Here is a 19,346-nt window from a genome sequence, read left to right as displayed (position 1 = left end):
CAGAGTACAGCCTTTCAGGATGTAAGGAGATGAAGTGGGCATTTGCAGGCTCCTGCTCTCTCTCTCCCTCTCCCCACTGACAGTCCTTGAAGTCAGAGCTGTCACCCTAACACCAAGCGCCCGCCAGGTGCATGGTCCAGTGGCTCAGCCTCTCAGTGTCCCCTCTAGGGTCGGCCAGTCCCTCTGGGCGGGAGGAGCGGCCCCAGCAGCTGGACTTCCCTTCCTAAGCCTCGGTCTCCGCTGCATTCCAGCGCCGTCTTGTTAGCTCACGGATTCCTTCAAGCAGATGTTTTAACATTTTGTTCAGCCTCTCTGATCATCCTCGGTGGGTCTTAGTTACCTAGTTTATTACTAGAAAGGAAGTAGCTTCTAATTTTGCCACTTGTTACAGAACAGTGTCTGTAGTCTTTTATGAGTTTTGTGTGCCTGGAGATCATTCGTCCTGAGCAACTGCGAATAGCTGAACACTGCTGAACGGCAGTGACGTGATCCTTCCAATACTTCGGCTTTAGTCCCTTGACCTCTCCCCCGCGTATCTTGTCCTCAACCCTGCCTCGCCCACCCATTCTCTTCGATTACCATTATGTGAAAAAACTCTGTCACCTCAGTTTCAGACTTAGTGCTCCGACTACCTCTTCCGGATTGTGTAGCCCACACCTTCCTCCATCCCATTTCCTGCCGTCTTCAGCCCCATCTTAAATTTTAGTTCGTTGTTCCTGCCACATTTCCCCTGGTCACTCTCTTGTCTTCGTTGATCATAAATTCCAGTCATTACAGCATGTCCTCTACTCATACATTCTCTTGCTTTCCTCCCGTTTCATCACTAATCGTGGCTAAGCCAGAATGTGTGTCTTAGCCTGGATTCCCTGGGAAAGACGGTGAGTGTGTGTGCTGATGCTTTATTTGAAGTTAGAGCGAGGAGGGAGAGAAGCTGGCGAGGCCGAGGCGGAGCTGGAGGGAGAGTAGATACACCGCGGTGTGTTTCTAAGCCTCACAGCTTCACTAGGACCTTAGCTGGTCGCTCTGTCATCCTGGGAATCTCTAGGGAATCCGGGCACCTCTCAGAACACTCCCGGGTGGGCAGGGGGCACAGCTGAGAAATTTAACGGCCCTTTCACATCTTCTCTCTTCATGGTCAGAGTTGCCTCATCATGTCTTAAAAGTTTTTTTTCATGTTTATTTTTGAGAAAGTGCAAGTAGAGGAGGGGCAGAGAGAGGGGGACAGCGGATCCAAAATGGGCTCTGTGATGACAGCAGCGAGCCTAATGTGGGCTCAAACCCAGAAACTATGAGATCATGACCTGGATGCCTAACCGACTGAGCCTCCCAGGCCCTGCCCCATCGGGTCTTAATTATTCTCTGCTTTCAGGCTGATTACTTGGCTGCTCCTGGCAACTCCTGGAGCAGCTGCTGAATTGGGTGTCGGAGCTGCTATGGCTTCTGTCACAGTGCCCACAGGACGGCTTCGAAAGCTTAGCCTCCGTCAGCCCTGGGGGAGGTAGAGACGGGTGATGTTAGGAGAGAAGACGGGGGTAGTGGGCCGAGGCTTATGATCACCTGCCGCTTGCACGTTTTTGCCAGGCCTGATGGGGCTGTTCCAGCTGGGAAGTGGAGCAGCAGGCAAGTCCAAGTGCGTTTGGGGGAGGGCGCCTGAACTGCGTCTGTTAAGTCTTGTTTAATCCAGCCTTATGATTATTCTTTTGCTTGTATCCATACAGCTGAATGTGGTTAGAGAAACCAGACTATCTCATTTTAAAGTCATGACCACTAAAGTCTTGTTGGCCCATTTACAGGTTATATTCCGTTTTCCTACTCTAGTTACTCTTCTAGAGAGTATGTAAATATCTCACTTTAAATTTTCTATTTTTCCTTCCCCCCTTTTCCTTTATTTAACTGGGGAAAAATTGAAGCACTTGGAAGTGAACTTCCGTAGGCTGTCCTTCTCAACAACGTATAAATGGGCTGTTCTGTCTCACCTGTTTAAAAATGTTTTTTGATAATAGTCTATATTTTGTTTTCCATTCTTTTCTCTTGTTCTTTTTTTGAACACATTTCTTTCAGGTTTATGTCTCCACCGCTCCTTCAGAATTGCTCAAAATTTGACTGGTGACCTCCATGTTGCAAGATCTAATGGTCAGCGTGCAGTTCGCGCCCCTTACTTACCCCAAGAGACCCAAGTAGATCACTCCTGTTTGAAACCTGATTAGTTTAGCGTTCTCCAGAGAAACAGAACCGATAGGATATATATTAAAGACATTTGTTACAGGCGTTGGCTCACGTGTCTGTGAAGGCCAAGAAGTTCTTAGATCTGCCAGTCAGCAAGCTAGAGACGCAGGAGAGAAGATGGTAAAGTTCTAGTCTGAGTGCAAAGGCCTGAGAGAGAACTGGGAGAGCCCGTGTCCCAGCTCAACCCATCAGGCTGGAGAAGTTCCCTCTTTGCCTTGTTGTTCAGGCCTTTAGGGGATGCCTGGGGGGCTCAGTTGGTTAAGCGTCTGGCTTTGGCTCAGGTCAGGATCTCACAGTTCATGGGTTCGAGCCCTGCATCAGGCTCTGTGCTGACAGCTAGCTCGGAGCCTGGAGTCTGCTTCAGATTCTGTATCTCCCTCTCTCTCTGACCCTCCCCTGCTCATGCTGTCTGTCTCTGTCTCTCAAAAATAAATAAATAAACATAAAAAAATTAAAAAAAAAAATTCAGGCCTCTAACTGATTGGGTGAGAGCCACCCATGTCATGGACGGCAGTCTGCTTTACTCAGTTTACCTATTCAGATGTTCATCTCGTCTGGAATTATTCTCACGACGTGCCCAGAATAATGTTTGATCAACATCTGGTACCCTGTGGCCTGGTTGAGTTGACACATAAAATCAACCATCAAAAAATCCTTTCTCCCCCAGGACATCTAGAACAAGATGCCAGTTTAACCTGTGGCGTTCCGATCCCCATCGCCCTGACCTTGGCTCCCTCCCAGCTGCTCCTTTCTTTTCTCCACTCTAGTCGCGGGCGCCTACCTTCTCTTCCTTGGCCATTGCCGGATGTGTTCCTGCCCTCAGGGTCTCTGCACCCATTTTTTTCTGCCTCCAGTGCTTTCTCCTTGCTTCTCTGCCTCTTCCCTTATCCTTAATCCATATCTTCCTGGTCTTCTTTCTTTCCCTCGGCATTGAAGTGTCACACTCTCACTGAGGCTTTTCCGGGTCAGTCCGTCTAAACATTCCAGCTGTGTCCCGGGCGCTTCCTGTTCTCCTTCCTTTATTTTCTTCCTCGTTCACTCTCATCATTATCTGACCTACTTCCTTGTTTATTTTATTTCTTGTCTGACTCCTCCAACCAGAAGGTAAGCTCTGTGAGGTGAGGGCCCAGCTCCTAGAATAGCGCCTGGCGCAAGTGTTCTCTCGGTAACAACTTCTGTTTTTTTTTTAAAAAACATGGACAGAAACTCTTTCCAGTAAGTTTACAAAATAGAGGTTTTCAGCTTGAGCTCTCAGCAGCGAGCACCTTGATCGGCGCGCAGACGCCTTTGCATATGTCTTTTATAGCTGCGCTGTTTATAGCCTCGCTGTGGAGGGGCTGGCGTAATTCTGAAGGCTCCGAGCCAGGCTTCTCGACTCTTCCTTCAGGCTGTGTGTGTGTGTGTGTGAGTGAGAGAGAGAACCAGCTCTGCGCTGGAGAGCTTCACAAATAACATCTTACTTAATTCTCGGAACAGTCCTGCCGCGCAGGGGGTCACCCCCATTGTGCAGAGAGTGAGGCGGATTTAGAAAACTTGAACAACTTGCCTGAGGTCTCAGCTCGTGAGTGGGAGAAGCCAACTTGATCTAGTCCTGTATTCTGGACTGTGACTGCATTAGATGTCACCTCCGACGTAGATGTTTTGTGTCGCACAGGAACTTAGGAGGATTGGCCAGGCTGTCTGACCCTTTCAGCCCTGACAGTGTTAAGTACTCAGTGTCTGCTCAGCATAGACTCAGCACCGAACACCATTCCAGGTTCGGAATCCTCGGGGCGCCTGGGGGCTCAGTCGGTTAAGCTCCCGACTTTGGTTCAGGTCATGATCTGGTGGTTCGAGGGTTCAAGCCCCGTGTTGGGCTCTGTGCTGACAGCTCGGAGCCTAGAGCCTGCTTTGGATTCTGTCTATCTGTCTCTCTCTGCCCCTCCCCCTCTTGTGCACACTCTCTCACTCGTTCTCTACCATTCTCAAAAATATATAAACATTAAAAAAATTAAAGAATTTTTCAAAGTTAGGAATCCTTTCTAAGATGAGTGCAAAAATAACTAAGCCACAGGCCTTCCTCAGCATTAGCCCTCCCAGGGCTTGAGGCCGAGGCCTCATGTCGGGTTTCTGGACCTGAGGTGCGTTCCGCGTCTGTGAGACCAGAAGGGTAGTGGCGGCTGCGTCGTGAAGGGTCTTGCCCTCTCGGCCTCAAGTTATTAATCCTCCCGTCCGCCTCTGGCGTGTTGCGTGAGAAATCACAGGAGCCCCTTTCTTCTTCACGGGAAAGTGTAAGAAACCACTCATATTTCCTGGTTCTTGCTTCGTTGGATAGTGGTTCTGCTGGGCTTAATTGGACTGCGCCGTTTGGTTGCTCGGTGGGCTCGGTGGCCTCGGTGGCCTCACCAAGATGCTGGGACAGCTGGGCCGGTTTCTGTCTCCGTAGAGTCTCAGGGCCTGTCATTTTTCCGCGGGAGAGGTCTCTAGCAGGATGGTCAGATTTCATACGTAGTGGCCCAGGGCTCCCCAAAGCAAGCATTGCAAGGAGGAGGAAGCAGAAATTGCTGGTCCTGTGGAAGTGCAGGCCCGGAACTGGCACATTGCTGCCACGCCTCCTCGGGTGACACGAGGCACGGACCAGCTCAGAGTGGGGAGAGCTGACCGCACAGGGCGGGGGGGGGGGCAGTTTACTGGGAGCAGACCGCCAGGTTGACAGGGGTAAACTGGAACTGTCCGGAACTAACTTGGACTTACGGTCATCGTAGCCCTGCTTGTGCCCGGGAGGAAGCAGGAGAAAGGTGTCACCCCGACTCTTTCCATGCGATTCTCCTAGTGTGAAAATAGGGCTGTGTTCAGTGCGCCGCGCGCATTTTATTTTTTATTTACTTTCATTTTAAGAGTTTATTTTAGAGAAAGAGAGAGAGAGAGAGAGAGAGAGCGCGAGCGAGCGAGGGGGGGAGGGAGGAGCAGAGAGAGGGGGCAGGATCCACAGCGGGCTTCGTCCTGACAGTGGCAAGCTCATGTGGGGCTTGAACCTATGAACCATGAGATTGTGACCTGAGCTGAACCCCTGGACCCCCAACCCAGGTGCCCCATTTTTATTTTTTTTTAATGTTTATTTTTAGAGAGAGAGTACATGCACACGAGCCAGGGTGGGCCAGAGAGAGGAAAGAGAATCCCGAGCGAGCAGGCCCCCTGCTGGCAGTGCAGAGCCTGACATGGGGCTCAGTCTCATGACTGAGATCATGACCTGAGCCCGAATCAAGAGTCAGATGTCTAACTGACCGAACCACCCAGGCGCCCCTGCTGCTGATATTTTAGGTTGACCATGACCTCTAAAGAGAGCCCAGTACCTTTGTTTTGGATGCTTAGTGACTATAGAATGAATTATGCAGTCTAACAGTGGAGGGGAACCGGCTTTGAACTTAGATGATTTTGTGTGTTGGTCTCCAGCGGGTGGCTTTCCAGAGGTATTTTTCAAGATTAACTTTGGCCGTGTGTCATTTTCACCTTACATAACTTGGAATCCTCTCCTAAGATACAGCTTAGCTCCATTCTGCAGTTAATCACATGGTCTCAGAGGTCTCTTCCAGCTCTAAAATCTTGTTTGACTCTTAGAGAAAGTTGTTACAGGTACCCAAACGACAATTGGAGAGCTGTGAAAAAGGCCTTCATAATTCGGATGTGATCTGGGGCCACATGGGGATCCAGAAAACTTTATGTAGTTAAGTTGCTTTACTCTAAAGTTAGTTTGCAATCCAAAATGGAATTTGTTCTCAGTAGAATGTTAAGTCCTTTTTTTTTTTTAAGTAGGCTCCATGCCCAGCATGGGGCTTGAACTCACAACCCTGATATCAAGACCTGAGCCAAGATCAAGAGTCAGATGCTTAACCGACTGAGCCACCCAAACATCCCTAGAATGTTAAGTCTTAAAGGCTGACTGTAAAAGATTATTCTAAAATTCAAAATCCCACTGTTCTCTACAGCAAATGGTAGATTTCTGAGGCGTGCCTTTAAGATCTCATTTTAATGTGCGTTGCCTCCAGAATGTGTGACGTGGACATGTGTGTGCACGCGCACGTGGTTGTGCTCCGGAGTGTCCGTGGCAGGAGGGTCCGTCCTGTCTTTCCTGAAGTCGTTCACCGTGGGGGTGGGGGGTGTCGTCCCTGTGCAGCGCTTACCTGATGGAGTTTTGTACTTTGCCCTGGTTGGTCGGGGGGAAGGGGGGAGTGAGAACTCTTGACTTGAATGGAGTATGATAATAGTCTCCGTATTAATCCTGACCAAACCACGCCTCTGCCGATTTGACTAGTTGTGAGATCTCTTTTTGGTTAGACAAGCCGCTGAGGTGACTACGGTCAGGGGAAGCTCTCGGCTTTCTGTCGTCGGGCAGCAGGGGCTCCCGGATGCCGGGGGCCTGCGCCACGTGAGGACTCTCTGTGTTTGTCTTTCCCCCCAGCATGTGATATCGGATACTTTCTTTGCGGTGGTTTGACAAGTTCTTGTGTATTGAGGTTTAGGGAAGATGTTTACTTTTAAGATGACTTTGGCACAGATAATGTTTGTATAAAAACTACTAAATAGGGAGAGGAGTGCCATGTATAGAGCACCTTTCACGCGAGCTCATTTTTAGCGTCTCGCGAAGAACGCACCGTGTTCCGCGCGCGGGAGCGGAGAGTGACTTGCGCGGGGCCGTGTGTGATCGGGCTCGTGATCACCCAGCTTGCGTTTGATCTCACATTTGTTTGACTTGAAAATTCTTGTGGTCCATCCCCCAACCCCCATTTTGGTAATTTATACAAAGGTTCTTCCCTGGTCTTTCCTGACTACCTTGTCTGTATTTTATCCTCCACCAAATACATAGGTTCCAGCCTCCCTGGAAAAACTGTTACATCTGGCTCTGTTGTCTTCATATTTTTTGTATGCCTATTTCTTACCTTGTTGTAAACATCGAACATACTGGATTTTTTGCCCGGGGACCTGTGAACCTTTGGAAGTTGTGTGCAAAGTGTTGTGTGTGCCTTTTTTTTTTTTTTTTTTTTGGCCAGTGTGTGTGTGTGTGTGTGTGTGTGTGTGTGTGTAATATCAGGAACCATGGCTTTCATAAATTCTCAGTGCTTTCTGACTCAAAAAGCCAGCCCCAGGAGCCACTACTTTATCTACTTTATGCCAGTATTTTCCAGTACTATTGTTGAATAAAGTGCTTAGAGTAGGACCTTACAAGAAGTTAAGTCACTAGTGGTATTATTATCAAGTTTTCTGTGTGCATGGTCTTCAGAATGTTTTCATACTTGGATAGTAGCCTCTGGAATTGAATGTTACCAGACAGACCAGCTCCTTATTGTTGTCAGTCTTTGGGTTCAAAATTTACTTGTTTTGTTTTGTTTTAAGGTTTCGGAAAGCAATTTATTTATTATTTTTTTAATGTTTGTTTATTTTTGAGAGAAAGAGACAGACAGAGTGTGAGCAGAGGAGGGGCAGATAGATAGGGAGACACAAAATCCAAAGCAGGCTCCAGACTCTGAGCTGTCAGCACAGAGCCCGACGAGGGGCTCGAACCCATGAACTGTGAGATCATGACCTGAACCAAAGTTGGCTGCTTAGCTGATTGTGTCACCCAGGTGCCCCAGGAAGGCAATTTGTTGAGTATTTTTTTCTTAATGTATTTATTTTGGGGCACCTGGGTGGCTCAGTCAGTTGAACATCTGACTTCAGCTCGGGTCATGATCTCATGATTCTTGAGTTTGAGCCCCACATTGGGCTCTGTGCTGTCTGTGCAGAGCCTGCTTCAGATCCTCTGTCCGCCTCTCTCCTGCTTCCCTGCTCATATTTCTCTGTCTCTCTCTCAAAAAAACCCCCAAAACATTAGAAGTTTATTTGACAGAGAGAGAGAGAGAGAGAGAGAATGCACACATGTTGGGGGAGAGGCAGAGGGAGAGGGAAGAGAATCTCAAGCAGGCTCCGTGCTGTCAGTGCAGCATGTGCGGTGGGGCTCGATCTCACAAACTGTGGGATCATGACCTGAGTGGAAATCACGAGTTGGACGCTTAACTGACTGAGCCACCCAGTCACCTCCAAAATTTACTTTTTTTAGGGATATGGTCAAAATGGATGAAGGGAGGAGTGGGTACGGGCTGCCAGATAGGGCATGAATAAGCTCTGGGGCTGAGAGGGATAGCATAAGGACCGCCATGGCATTGCAAGAGTGTCGCGTGGTGACAGACGGGAGCCACGAGTGTGGGGGCGCAGCGCAGCGCACGGTGCAGTTGCACGTCTGACACTAAGCGTGCTGCATGTCAGCTATACTTTGGATAAAAAGTCCTCTTTACCAGATTATCACAAAAAAGCCCCCCCCCATTTAAAAGCAATTTGGATGAATCTTCATGTATTTATAATAGTTCCCTATAATTTGGATTATTTCTGAAGATTCCCCAAAGTGAAATTACAGGTCAAAATGTTTGAACGTTTTGAAGATTTAGATGTTGCCAGATTGCTTTCTGGAAGGCATTTACCGCCGTCTGCTGGCAGCGTGTTGCAGTCTGCACCGCCGTGTGGTCCAGCGTGCAGTAATCAAATAGATATGTTTAATAAGCAGAAGAGTGCCTTGTTTCATAAGTATTTTTCCAGTTTCCAGACAGGTGGAACCTTTTCTGTGTACTGTTTTGTTGTGAACTGTCTTTATTTCTTTTTGCCTTTGAATAGGGTTTTTATGGCTTTCTTATTGGTTTGAGGTACACTTAGTCACTGGATACTTCTGAGAATGCTTGCCTTTTTAAAAAGTAATTTATTTATGTTTATTTTTTTGAGAGAGAGCACGTGCACGCACAAGCAGGGGAGGAACAGAGAGAGAGGGAGACACAGAATCTGAAGCAAGCTCCAGGCTCTGAGCTGTTAGCACAGAGCCAGACGCTGGGCTTGAACCCATGGATCATGGGGTCATGACCTGAGCTGAAGTCGGCTGCTTAACTCACTGAGCCACCCAGGTGCCTCTGTATATTAGTTATAATATAAAATAATTGTCTCCTTCACAATTTGGATTATGTACTTCTTTTATTTCAAATGTCAGTACTTAAAAAAAATGTTGGTTTAGAAATCCATTGACAATGTTTACCTTTCCCCAGATTATAGGTTTAAAATGTAGAATTGGTTTTAAGCTTGTGTTGAAGCCAGTGTGATAAATTTGCTCCATCAGAAAGAGCTATGTCCCAGTCCTGGGAATAGCACACAAATAGCCCAGAGTCATTATCAACTGATGCAGACGCTGTTGCTGAAGCTGTGTTCACAGCTGTGTTCGGAAACACTGGGCAGGGGCAGGCTTAAGGAAGGAGGGTCTTCTTTTTTTCTTTTTTTAACATCTTCATTTTTATGTTTGAGAGAGAGAGAGAGAGAGAGAGAGAGAGTTAAGTGGGGGAGGGGTAGCGAGAAGGGGACAGAGGATCCAAAGCAGGCTTCGAGCTGATACCAGCAAGCCCAGTGTGGGGTTCGAACTCACAAACCATGAGATCATGTCCTGAATCAAAGTTGGACACTCAACCGACTGAGCCACCCAGATGCCCCAAGGAGGAAGATTCTGTTTGGAACCAGTAGGGAGCGGAGAGGTGTTTGTTTGTTTTTAAGTAATCTCTACACCTGGCGTTTGGCTTGAACTCATGACCCAAAGATCAAGAGTTGCATGCTCCCCCAACTGAGCCCACCATGAGCCCCTGGAGAGGTGGGTTTTAATGGGAAAGATCCTAGGCATTATTCCTACCTTCATGGTATTGTTCTCTGTCCATGTTTTAAACACAGTTTCCCTGGGATTCTTTTCTTGATTTGTACAGCTGCCACCGTGGTGCTCATGACTGTATCCATGGGAACACAAGGAGGATGACATGAGTTTTTAACTTGTTGCTAAGCAGATCTAGCTTGGAACATATTAAAATTTTTTGATAAGGTATTTGAGTGTTTTACCTTGTATGGGGGAAGGTAACCAAACAGGGCAGTTTGGAATTTGCAACTGTGAAATTGTATAAACCCTTCTTTTAGAGAGGACTGACTGTGTTTTTAATTAGTTCAGTATTTGAAATGGAAGAGAGTTGGTTGAAATAACTCATCATGTTCTGGAAGCTTGGCCTCTTCAGCCTGAAAGGTCGGTATTCAGGTGCGGACGGACTCCCTGTGAACACCTGGCCCGCCCCAGGAGTGCACGCAGAATCCCAGAAGGCCACAGGTAGTCGAGGTGGGTCTTCTGAGCCTGAAAGACTTGCGGGGGGTCTAACCACGGAAGCCTCATGGAGATTGAGAGACTGATCTCTTATTTTGGTTGACATTTTGGATGTTCTTTTTGAGAGAAACAGATCTTGAGCAGGGGAGGGGCAGAGAGATGAAGGCACAGAATCTGAAACAGGCTCCAGGCTCTGAGCTGTCAGCATAGAGCCCGACGCAGGGCTTGAACCCACGAGCTGTGAGATCATGACCTGAGCTGAAGTCAGGTGCTTAACCAACTGAGCCACCCAGGTGGCCCCAGTTGACATTTTAATAAAAAAAAAATTGAATAGGTAGTGTGTCATTGGTATAAAATAACTTTCAAAAAGATACACAGTAAAGCACAATTGGTCTTTCACCTACATCTTCCAGATCACATAGTTCCCCAGAGGCTACTATGCTTATTAACTCCTTGTCTCATAATTTAAAGAATTATTTGAGTAGCTGTTTAGTAATAATCGATAACAGGGGCGTCTGGGTGGCTCAGTCGTTTGAGCATTTAACTCTTGATTTTGGCTCCCATCATGATCTCACAGGCCTGAGATTGAGCCCCATGTTGGGCTCTGCACAACAGCGTGGAGCCTGCCTGGGATTCTCTCTGCCCCTGCCCCGCTCATGTGCTCACAGTCTCTCTCAAAAATAAACATTAAAAAGTAATAATAGATAATACTGATGCATTTCTATGGGCCAGCGGCTGTGATAGGCGTATTATAGCACAGTCTTAGGAGGTAGTTCCTTGTAAGTCAGTTAAACTCCCTTAACTCTCCCACAGTAAGTCTAGTTACCATCTGTCCTAAAACAAAACAAAACTGAATTAACTCGATTTTACTGACAAGGAAACTGAGGCTTAGAGAAGCTAAACACCTTGCCCAAGGTTTCCTATTTCTTGCTCACTAGATCACGTGCCCCAGGAAGGGAGGCCCCGTGCTTTACTCCTGCGTTAGCCCCTGTGCGGAGCATGGCCGTGACGGGGTTCAGGCGGGGGGTCAGGCGTAGTGCGGAGGCCAGTTGTACACAAACTAGCTTTGAAGTTGTTTGGCTGTGACTCAAACTTCTTTTTGTAGAGAAGTCACATTGAGTATTGGAGCAGCACTGAGTCTGCGTATTTATTAAGGGAACCTTATATTTTTGTGTTTTATGTTGGGAACATTTGAGAGAACCTCTTGGGATCTGAGAAGGTCCAGGTTTGGAGGTAAGGGTGGTTGGCACGGGGATTGGGTTCATTGTGACTCTGTTCCTTTTGGGTCTGTTTGGTTCTCACTCCTTTTCCTGCACTCCTGCTCCGACGGTGTCTTGGCACTGTGTCTTTTCAGTTTCTTGATCTCAGCGAAGGAAGAAGTTGGAATTGAAAGGATCACATCGAAGGAACAAATTCTTTTGTTAAATGTTAGTACTGACGAGTGTCCGTGATCTTGAAAACCCGTGTTGAGTGTTAGTTGTATGTAGTGCCTCCACCTTCTTACCTCTGAGTGAGTGCAAACAGAAGTCTAGAGCTGGTTAGGATTACTGAAATGATTTAACAAGAGGAAAGCAAGGGACAGTTCAATTCCGTAGATAATTGTTGAGTTACGTCCTTCATTTGTTAAGTGGGCTTACCCACCTCACAGCGTTCACACTGAGGATTCTAGAAGCCACATTTACACATCTTTTTGTGATAAGTTCTTCACTTCCTTGGACTCCTTTGTGAGCGTGCTGAGGTAACCACACACAACAGTCTTAGAAACTCTGATGTTTAACGGAGGAGACCTTTCGAGGCATCTTTATAAAAGTCTTGGGCTGATGATTTAATGGCGACGCTAACAGTTACACTTGCCGGGCGCTGGCGTGCGTGGTGTTGGGGAAAGTGTTCTGAGATTGGAGAAGGGGAGGATGGCTTCGGCAAGGCCATTTGGAACAGTTTATAGTGTTGTAAGCTTGAGAGCGAAGGCTCAGCTAAGCATTAGCAGCAGGATGGATTCGAGACGATGTGAGCAAACCACACTGGGCTGGCGGAGAGGGACGCAAGTAACGGGATGGAGCTTTGATGCTTTGAGTGGCATGGAGCACTGTAAACAGGGGGCTGTCTGGAGAGGCCACTGGTGTTTCGGAAACTGGAAAAAACAGGTTAATGTAGAGTACACACCTTGGCAGAAGTGAGGAGGCCGAGCCCGGCAGGGGAGGTGGTGACGCCGGTGAGCAGTAAGCAGCTCTGCTGCTGCAGAAGCTCGGGGACGCCTGTGAGGGGCAAGTCCCGGGTGTCTCCCTGGGCCCAGGCCCGGCGTGGGCACCCTGGGGGAACCCGGGGGGCGCGGGCAGTTCTCAGGTCCTCGGATTCGGGACCCGCCCCCTCCCATCCCAGCAGAGGGCAGAGGGGTTCTTGGCAGAGCCTGAAGCAGAGGGGCCCTGGATTTCAAGAGGGAAGGAAGGGTGAGAGGGGACGCGGGAGTGTGGGAAGGTGCGCGGGCTAGGTGAAAGCCCGAGCACCGCCCGGCGCTCGCAGCCTCGCTCCTACCCTCTAGGCGGCAGGTTGGAAGATTCTTCTTTGGGGGAAAAGTGGTCCAGATGTAAATGTCAGCAGTCTTGCCCCTTGTCACCCTGTGTTCAAGTTACTGTCGCCATTACTGTTGCTTTAGAAAGGCAACAATGATTTGAAGTTGTCAGGAGTTAGGAAAGGCTCAGCCGCGCGGTTCTGTGTCACACGGCGGCTGAGGCAGTGTGGGCTGGGCGCGCCGCTTTTCACACTTCGGGGGGACAGCGTAGATTCCATCTCTCGATAGAAGCTGAATCCAAGTCAGATTGTAGGGGCGCCTGGCTGGCGCAGTTGGGAGCACATCTGACACTTGATCACAGGGTTGTGAGTCTGACTTTACATTGGGTGCAGAGGCAGCCCCTGAGATCCTAGGAAGGCCCTTGGTCTGTTTGAAATACCAGTTGAAGCCTTCTTGGATCTTCTTGAGGTTTTAGAAAACTTTTTCTTTTTTCAAATTAAAAAAAATTTAATTTATTAATTTATATCCCAGTTAGCATATCGTGCAACAGTGATTTCAGGAGTAGACGCCAGTACTTCGTCCCCCATGTAAACCCCCAGCGCTCGTCCCCACCAGTGTCTTCCCCAGTGCCCCTTCCCCAGGTAACCCATCCCCCCTCCCACAACCCCGCCGGGAACCCTGTTTGTTCTCTGTATTTTAAGAGTCTCTTATGTTTTGTCCCCTTCCTTGTTTCTATTTTTTTTTTTTGCTTCACTTTCCTTATGTTCATCTATTTTCTATCTTAAATTCCTCATATGAGTGAAATCATACAATAATTTGTCTCTCTAATTTCACTTAGCATATTATCCTCTAGTTCCATCCACGTAGTTGCAAATGGCAAGATTTCATTTCTTTTTTGATTGCTGAGTACTACTCCATTGTATATATACACCGCATCCTTATCCATTCATCTGTCGGTGGATAAATTTTGGCTCTCTCCATACTTTAGCTATTGTGGATAGCACTGCTATAAACATTGGGGTGCCCCTTCGGAACAGCACCCCTGTATCCCTTGGATAAATACCTAGTGTGCAATGGCTGGGTCATAGGGTAGTTCTATTTTTAACTTTTTGAGGAACCTCCATACTGTTTTCTAGAGTGGCTACACCAGTTTGTGTTCCCACCAGCAGTGCAAAAGAGATCCTCTTTCTTCCTTTCTCGCCAACATCTGTTGTTGCTGGAGTTGTTAATTTTAGCCATCTTGACTGTTGTGAGGTGGTGTCTCATTGTGGTTTTGGTTTGTGTTTCCCTGATGATGAGTGATGTTGAGCATCTTTTCATGTGTCTGCTGGCCATCTGGATGTCTTCTTTGAAGAAGTGTCTGTTCATGTCTTTACCCATTTCTTCACTAGATTATTTGTTTTTTTTGTTGTTGTTGTTGAGTTTGATAAGTTCTTTATAGATTTTCCTGATATATCATTTGCAAATATCTTCTCCCATTCCTTTGGTTGCCTTTTAGTTTTGCTGATTGTTTCCTTTGCCGTGCAGAAGCTTTTTATTTTGATGAGGTCCCAGTAGTTCATTTTTGCTTTTGTTTCCCTTGCCTCCTGAGACATGTTGAGTAAGAAGTTGTTGCGGTCAAGATCAGAGAGGTTTTTGCCTGCTTTCTCCTCGAGGATTTTGATGGCTTCCCCTCTTTGATCCATTTTGAGTTTATATTTGTTTATATGGTAAGAAAGTGGCCCCGTTTCATTTTTTGTACATGTTGCTGTCCAGTTTTCCCAGCACCACGTGCTCAAGAGACTGTCTTTATTCCATTGGATACTCTTTCCTGCTTTGTCAGAGAGGAGATGGCCATAGGTTTGTGGGTCCGTTTCTGGTTCTCTGTTCTGTTCCGTTGACTGGAGTGCGCTGTCTGGGTGATGACAGCTCTGTAGTTCAGCTTGAAGTCCGGGAACGTGATGCCTCCGGCTTTGGTTTTCTTTTTCGAGATTGCTTTGGCTCTTCGGGGTCTTTTCTGGTTCCACACAAATGTGAGGATTGTTTGTTCTAGCTCTGTGAAGAACGCTGGTGTTGTTTTGATAGGAATTGCTTTAAAAAACGTTTTCAAGCATCACTTCTATTTGATCTTTCAACCTATAGCCATTCTTCTTTTGAGAATTGTTTTGTCTTCAGGAAGGCTGGGGATGAGAAATAGTCGTGTTTTTGATCTCAGCAAATCCTGACGCGTTTATTTTTAACACTTTGTCTTCCCCAGCCCCTCCGCCTCGCCTCTCACTTGCCGCAGACAGTGTGAGGGAGCTGGGCGGCCTCACCATGTTTCCCCCGGAGATCTCAGGAGGTCAGTGAGTTTGTTGGCTGCACTCCCCGTTTTCCACCACTGCGCTAACCTCTTCTCGATGTACACTCATGTTTTTCTTCCTTTTCACCAAACCTTTACCGCTCGTCTCCTTGTGGAGGCCGCAGTGTGGGCCTTCTCTAACAGCCTCCTCAGAGCCTTCCGGTGTGTCCTTGCCACCAGGAAGCCAGGGGCACTGTGTGCTTTAAGGCTTTTGTCATAGCAGCATCTCACTTCCAGGTGCCCAGACCTGTCTGCCTATTCTTGCTGCCTAAAAATGACGCCCAGTCAGGTCACTGACTAGAATAAGTTCATGTTTTCTCTGGGGCAAGAAGTTGAGGGTGGCTGGACTGGGTGGTCTGGCCCAGGTCACATGGGCAGTTGCTGTCAGGTGTGTGTGCGCGGGGTGGGCGGGGGCGGGGGGGAGGCAGGAGGAGCAGTGGGCACGGGCACAGGAGGCAGGGCTTGCGGGGAGGGGGTGGGGGCCTTCTCCCTCTCCAGGTGGTCTCAGGGCCTCTCTGCGAGGTTTCTGTGGGGGGTCCGTTTGTGCTGCTGCTTCGGGGCTCCGGGTGCCTCCCTGGACCGTCCACAGGTGCGCGTCTCACGGGAGCCGGGCGGGCCGGTCGCGTCCTCTCTTTTGACTTAGTCTTGGAAGTCCTATCACGTCACGTCTGCTATAGTCCAGATTTGCCCAGGTTCAAGGGGAAGAGAACTCAGACCTCACCTCTTGAAGGCAAGCAGTTCAGATGGCTGCGCTGTGAGGTCCTGTGCGATGGGAGATGATGTGGTCAGCTTTAGAAAACCCAGGCCTGTCGCGGCCCTTGGTGAGCCATCGGCGCCCCGGGCGATCCTGCTGGGCGATCCCGCTGCGGCGGGTCTTGCCACTCAGTCAGCTCCATCTGCGCACAGGAACTTAAAGCCTGCTTTTCAGTTAATGCTTCCTTCCAGGGAAGAAAGCCTCTTAACAATCTAGCACAAACAGATAAAAAGAAACTAAAGAAACAGGAAATCCAAGTTGCAGAAGAAGAGTTAAGACTTTAAAAACAAGAGGCTTGGGGTGCCTGGGTGGCTCAGTAGGTTGAACATCCGATTCTGGCTCGGGTCATGGTCTCACAGCTCATGAGTTCGAGTCCTGCATCGGGCTCTGTGCTGACAGCTCAGAGCCTGGAGCCTGCTTTGGATTCTGTGTCTCCCTCTCTCTCTGCTCCTCCTTCCCTCATGCTCTCTCTCTCTCTCAAAAGATTAAAGAAAATATTTTAAAAATTCTTGGAAAGTAATTAAAAAAATAAAAACAAAACGGTTAAAGAACTAAAAGATGGTGTTATATTCATGATACAAAAATAGGGGTGGGGTAAAATAAGCAACCATTCAGAAGACAAGAAGAAACTCTTGGAAATTAGGATGGCAGAGAAAATTTTCAGTAGGAAACTGAGGAAATCTAGAAAGTAGTAGGCAAAGACAGAGGAACCAGAGACTGGACAATGCCAGGGCCTTGATTGGATCCTTGACTGACAGATATTTAAGGTGGGAGGAGGAAGTGTGGAAATGTGACTGTGGACTGTGTATTAAGTGATAATGAATTAATACTAATTTTTCCGAAGCCTGAAAATGGCACTTTGCTTATGTAGCAGCATGTCCTTAGTCCTAGGAGACACACACCGAAGGAGCTGCGTGCTCCGGTGCCTGCGGTTTTCAGGCGGTTGTGTGTGTACGGAGAGCCGGAGACGGTGATTAAAGCTCTTCTAGCATGATGTTAATGATTAATGATGAATAGAAAACAAAACAGAAGGGAGTACGTCGGAGTTAATGGATGGGTTCACGAGATCCAGCCTCTGAATTACTAGGTGTTCTAGAGAAAAGCAAAAAAAGAAAATGGAGAAGGAATGGTGATTAAATTAAACAGTGATTTAAACATTTTCTAGGACTAAAGATCATAAATCTCTGGATTGAACAGATCCACTGAGTGCCTGGGACAGGGACAAAAAGAAAATATAAATCTGCGTCACTAAGAGGTTTCAGGACAGTAAGAAGAGAGAGGATCCCAGAATCTTCTAGAGGGAACATGTCAAGTTATAACAGTGGATTGAGAATCTGCGTGACACGGTGGCCGTGGAAAGGTGCCTTCAGGCGCCAGGGGTGTTTCCTCTCGTCCAGGGTTCTGCTAGACGTGGATGTGACGTGTGGGAACAAAAACGTGTTTTAGACAAGTCAGTCTTTTTGTTTCCCCCTAAAAAGGGGGAGGCTCTTAAGCCCTCCCCTCTCTCTATGTACTGCCTCTTTGGGGACTCCCTGAGAAGTGCAGACACGATCCTATATTTTTGTTCTCTGGGGTTTTTTTTTTAAGTAGGCTCCTTGCCCGCCGGGGGCTCCCCCTTGTGACCCTGGGATCGGGCTCTCACAGCCAGGCCCCCCTAGCGCTTTTATTTTTAAGTAATCTCTAGACCCAGGGCGGGGCTCGAGTTTACAAGCCTGAAATTCCGAGTCACCTGCTCTCCTGACTGCCGCCAGGTGGGTGCCCTGAGGGGCTAAAAAATATATTTTTTAATGTTATTATTTGTTTTTGAGAGAGAGACAGCGTGAGCAGAGAGGGTCAGAGAGAGAGAGAGAGAGAGAGAGAGAGAGAGAGGGGGGGGGGGCAGAGAGAGAGAGGGAGACACAGAATCTGAAGACAGGCGCCAGGTTCTGAGCTGTCAGCACAGAGCCTGACGTGGGCTCGAACCCACGAACTATGAGATCATGACTTGAGCCGGTCAGATGCTTAATCGACTGAGCCCCCCAGACGCCCCCAAATTTTTTAACAACACCTTGATTGAAGTATAAATCGTATATGCTCATTTGAAGTGTACAATTAAGTGATTTTAATATGTTTACAGAGTTGTGGACCCATTACTACATCTGTTTTAGAATGTTTTCATGCAAAACGGAATCCCAGATCTACTGGTAGTCACTCCCATGTTTCCCCACACCCAGCCCTAGGCATCTGTCTACTTTCTGTGTCTGGATTTGCTTGTTCACATTGCACATAATGGGATCATCGCATGTGGTCCTGTGTTACTGGCTTTCTTCACTCAGTACTTAGGTTCATCCATGCTGCGGTGTGTATCAGTCCTTGGTTCTTTATTGGTGGGTAATTCTGGTGGACGGAGGCACCACGTTTATCTGCTCATCAGGTGGCAGACGTTTGTGTGGTTTCTCCTCTTTTTTTTTTTTTTTAAAGTCTGTTTATTTATTTTGAGAGAGGAGGAGAGTGTGTGAGCGGGGGAGACCCCACGCTGGCAGAGCCTGACGTGGGGCTCAGTCTCACAGACCGTGAAATCATGGCCGGAGCCGAAACCAAGAGCGTAACCAGCTGAGCGCCCCCAGGCGCCCCTGTCTAGCCTGGTTGTATGTGAAGGCAGTGAAGAAAGAAAGAAGAGAGAGCTTGAAGAATCCTAGTAATCAGCAAAGTTTAATGACTAAGATTAATCTATTATTCAGTCAGTATATTAAGTTTCAGGGGGAAGTGGGTAAAAAAAAAAAACCCACAAAAAATGACACAAAGTTTACAAACCTTACCATAGCCACTTACAACAGCGTTTCTTTGGATAGTGGGTAAGGGGGGGCAGACTTCAAACATGGCGGACAGGACTGTGCCCTTTTGTTTGTCTATCAGATGAACGTCAGAGAGCGCGTCCACGTCTCTCATTTTACAGATGGGGAAACTGAGTCCTGGGCACTTTTTGAACTTTCTGTATTTTTGCAAGTGATTGGTTATTCTGTAGCTGTTGTATAGGAGGAAATCGTCCTGGGGTGACAGGGCTCCTTTGCCTTGTCGGGGTGGTGGGTTCCTCACGGCCAGGTTAGGACAGGTCCCGGAGCTGCTTCCCGAGCGGGGCGTGTCAGAGCCGTCCGCCCCGCCCCCGGCGCTGCGTGGCCTGCCCGTGCACTGAACACTTTCGCCATCGTCTTCTCAGTGTAATTGTGGTGTTTGGCATCGAGACTCAGACTCATGATGGAATCCAGATCTCTTTTTTTTGAGAGAGAGAGTGTATGCACAGAGAGGGGCAGAGGGGAGGGAGGGAGGGGGAGAGAGAGAGAGAGTGTATGCATAGAGAGGGGCAGAGGGGAGGGAG

The 19,346-nt window shown here is 48.0% G+C and overlaps 1 protein-coding gene across 2 annotated transcripts in view; it reads left to right on the top strand.

The window, feature by feature from the left end:
- The first annotated feature begins 15,159 nt into the window (after positions 1–15,159).
- Positions 15,160–19,346, top strand: part of RCOR1 (REST corepressor 1) — a 69,160-nt gene continuing 64,973 nt past the window's right edge. Inside the window, exon 1 of one of the 2 annotated variants that reach the window (XM_029951426.1) lies at positions 15,160–15,237. In XM_029951426.1, the coding sequence (XP_029807286.1) occupies positions 15,213–15,237 (25 nt within the window). In that variant the 5' untranslated portion in view covers positions 15,160–15,212. The remainder of the gene's footprint in view (positions 15,238–19,346) is intronic. The other variant, XM_029951424.1, reaches the window with a different exon arrangement.

The sequence above is a fragment of the Suricata suricatta genome, chromosome 9, assembly GCF_006229205.1.
Source record: "Suricata suricatta isolate VVHF042 chromosome 9, meerkat_22Aug2017_6uvM2_HiC, whole genome shotgun sequence".
Classification (NCBI taxonomy): Eukaryota; Metazoa; Chordata; class Mammalia; order Carnivora; family Herpestidae; genus Suricata; species Suricata suricatta.
Note: the sequence above shows the minus strand (reverse complement) of the source record. Positions and strands in the feature narration are given on the sequence as shown.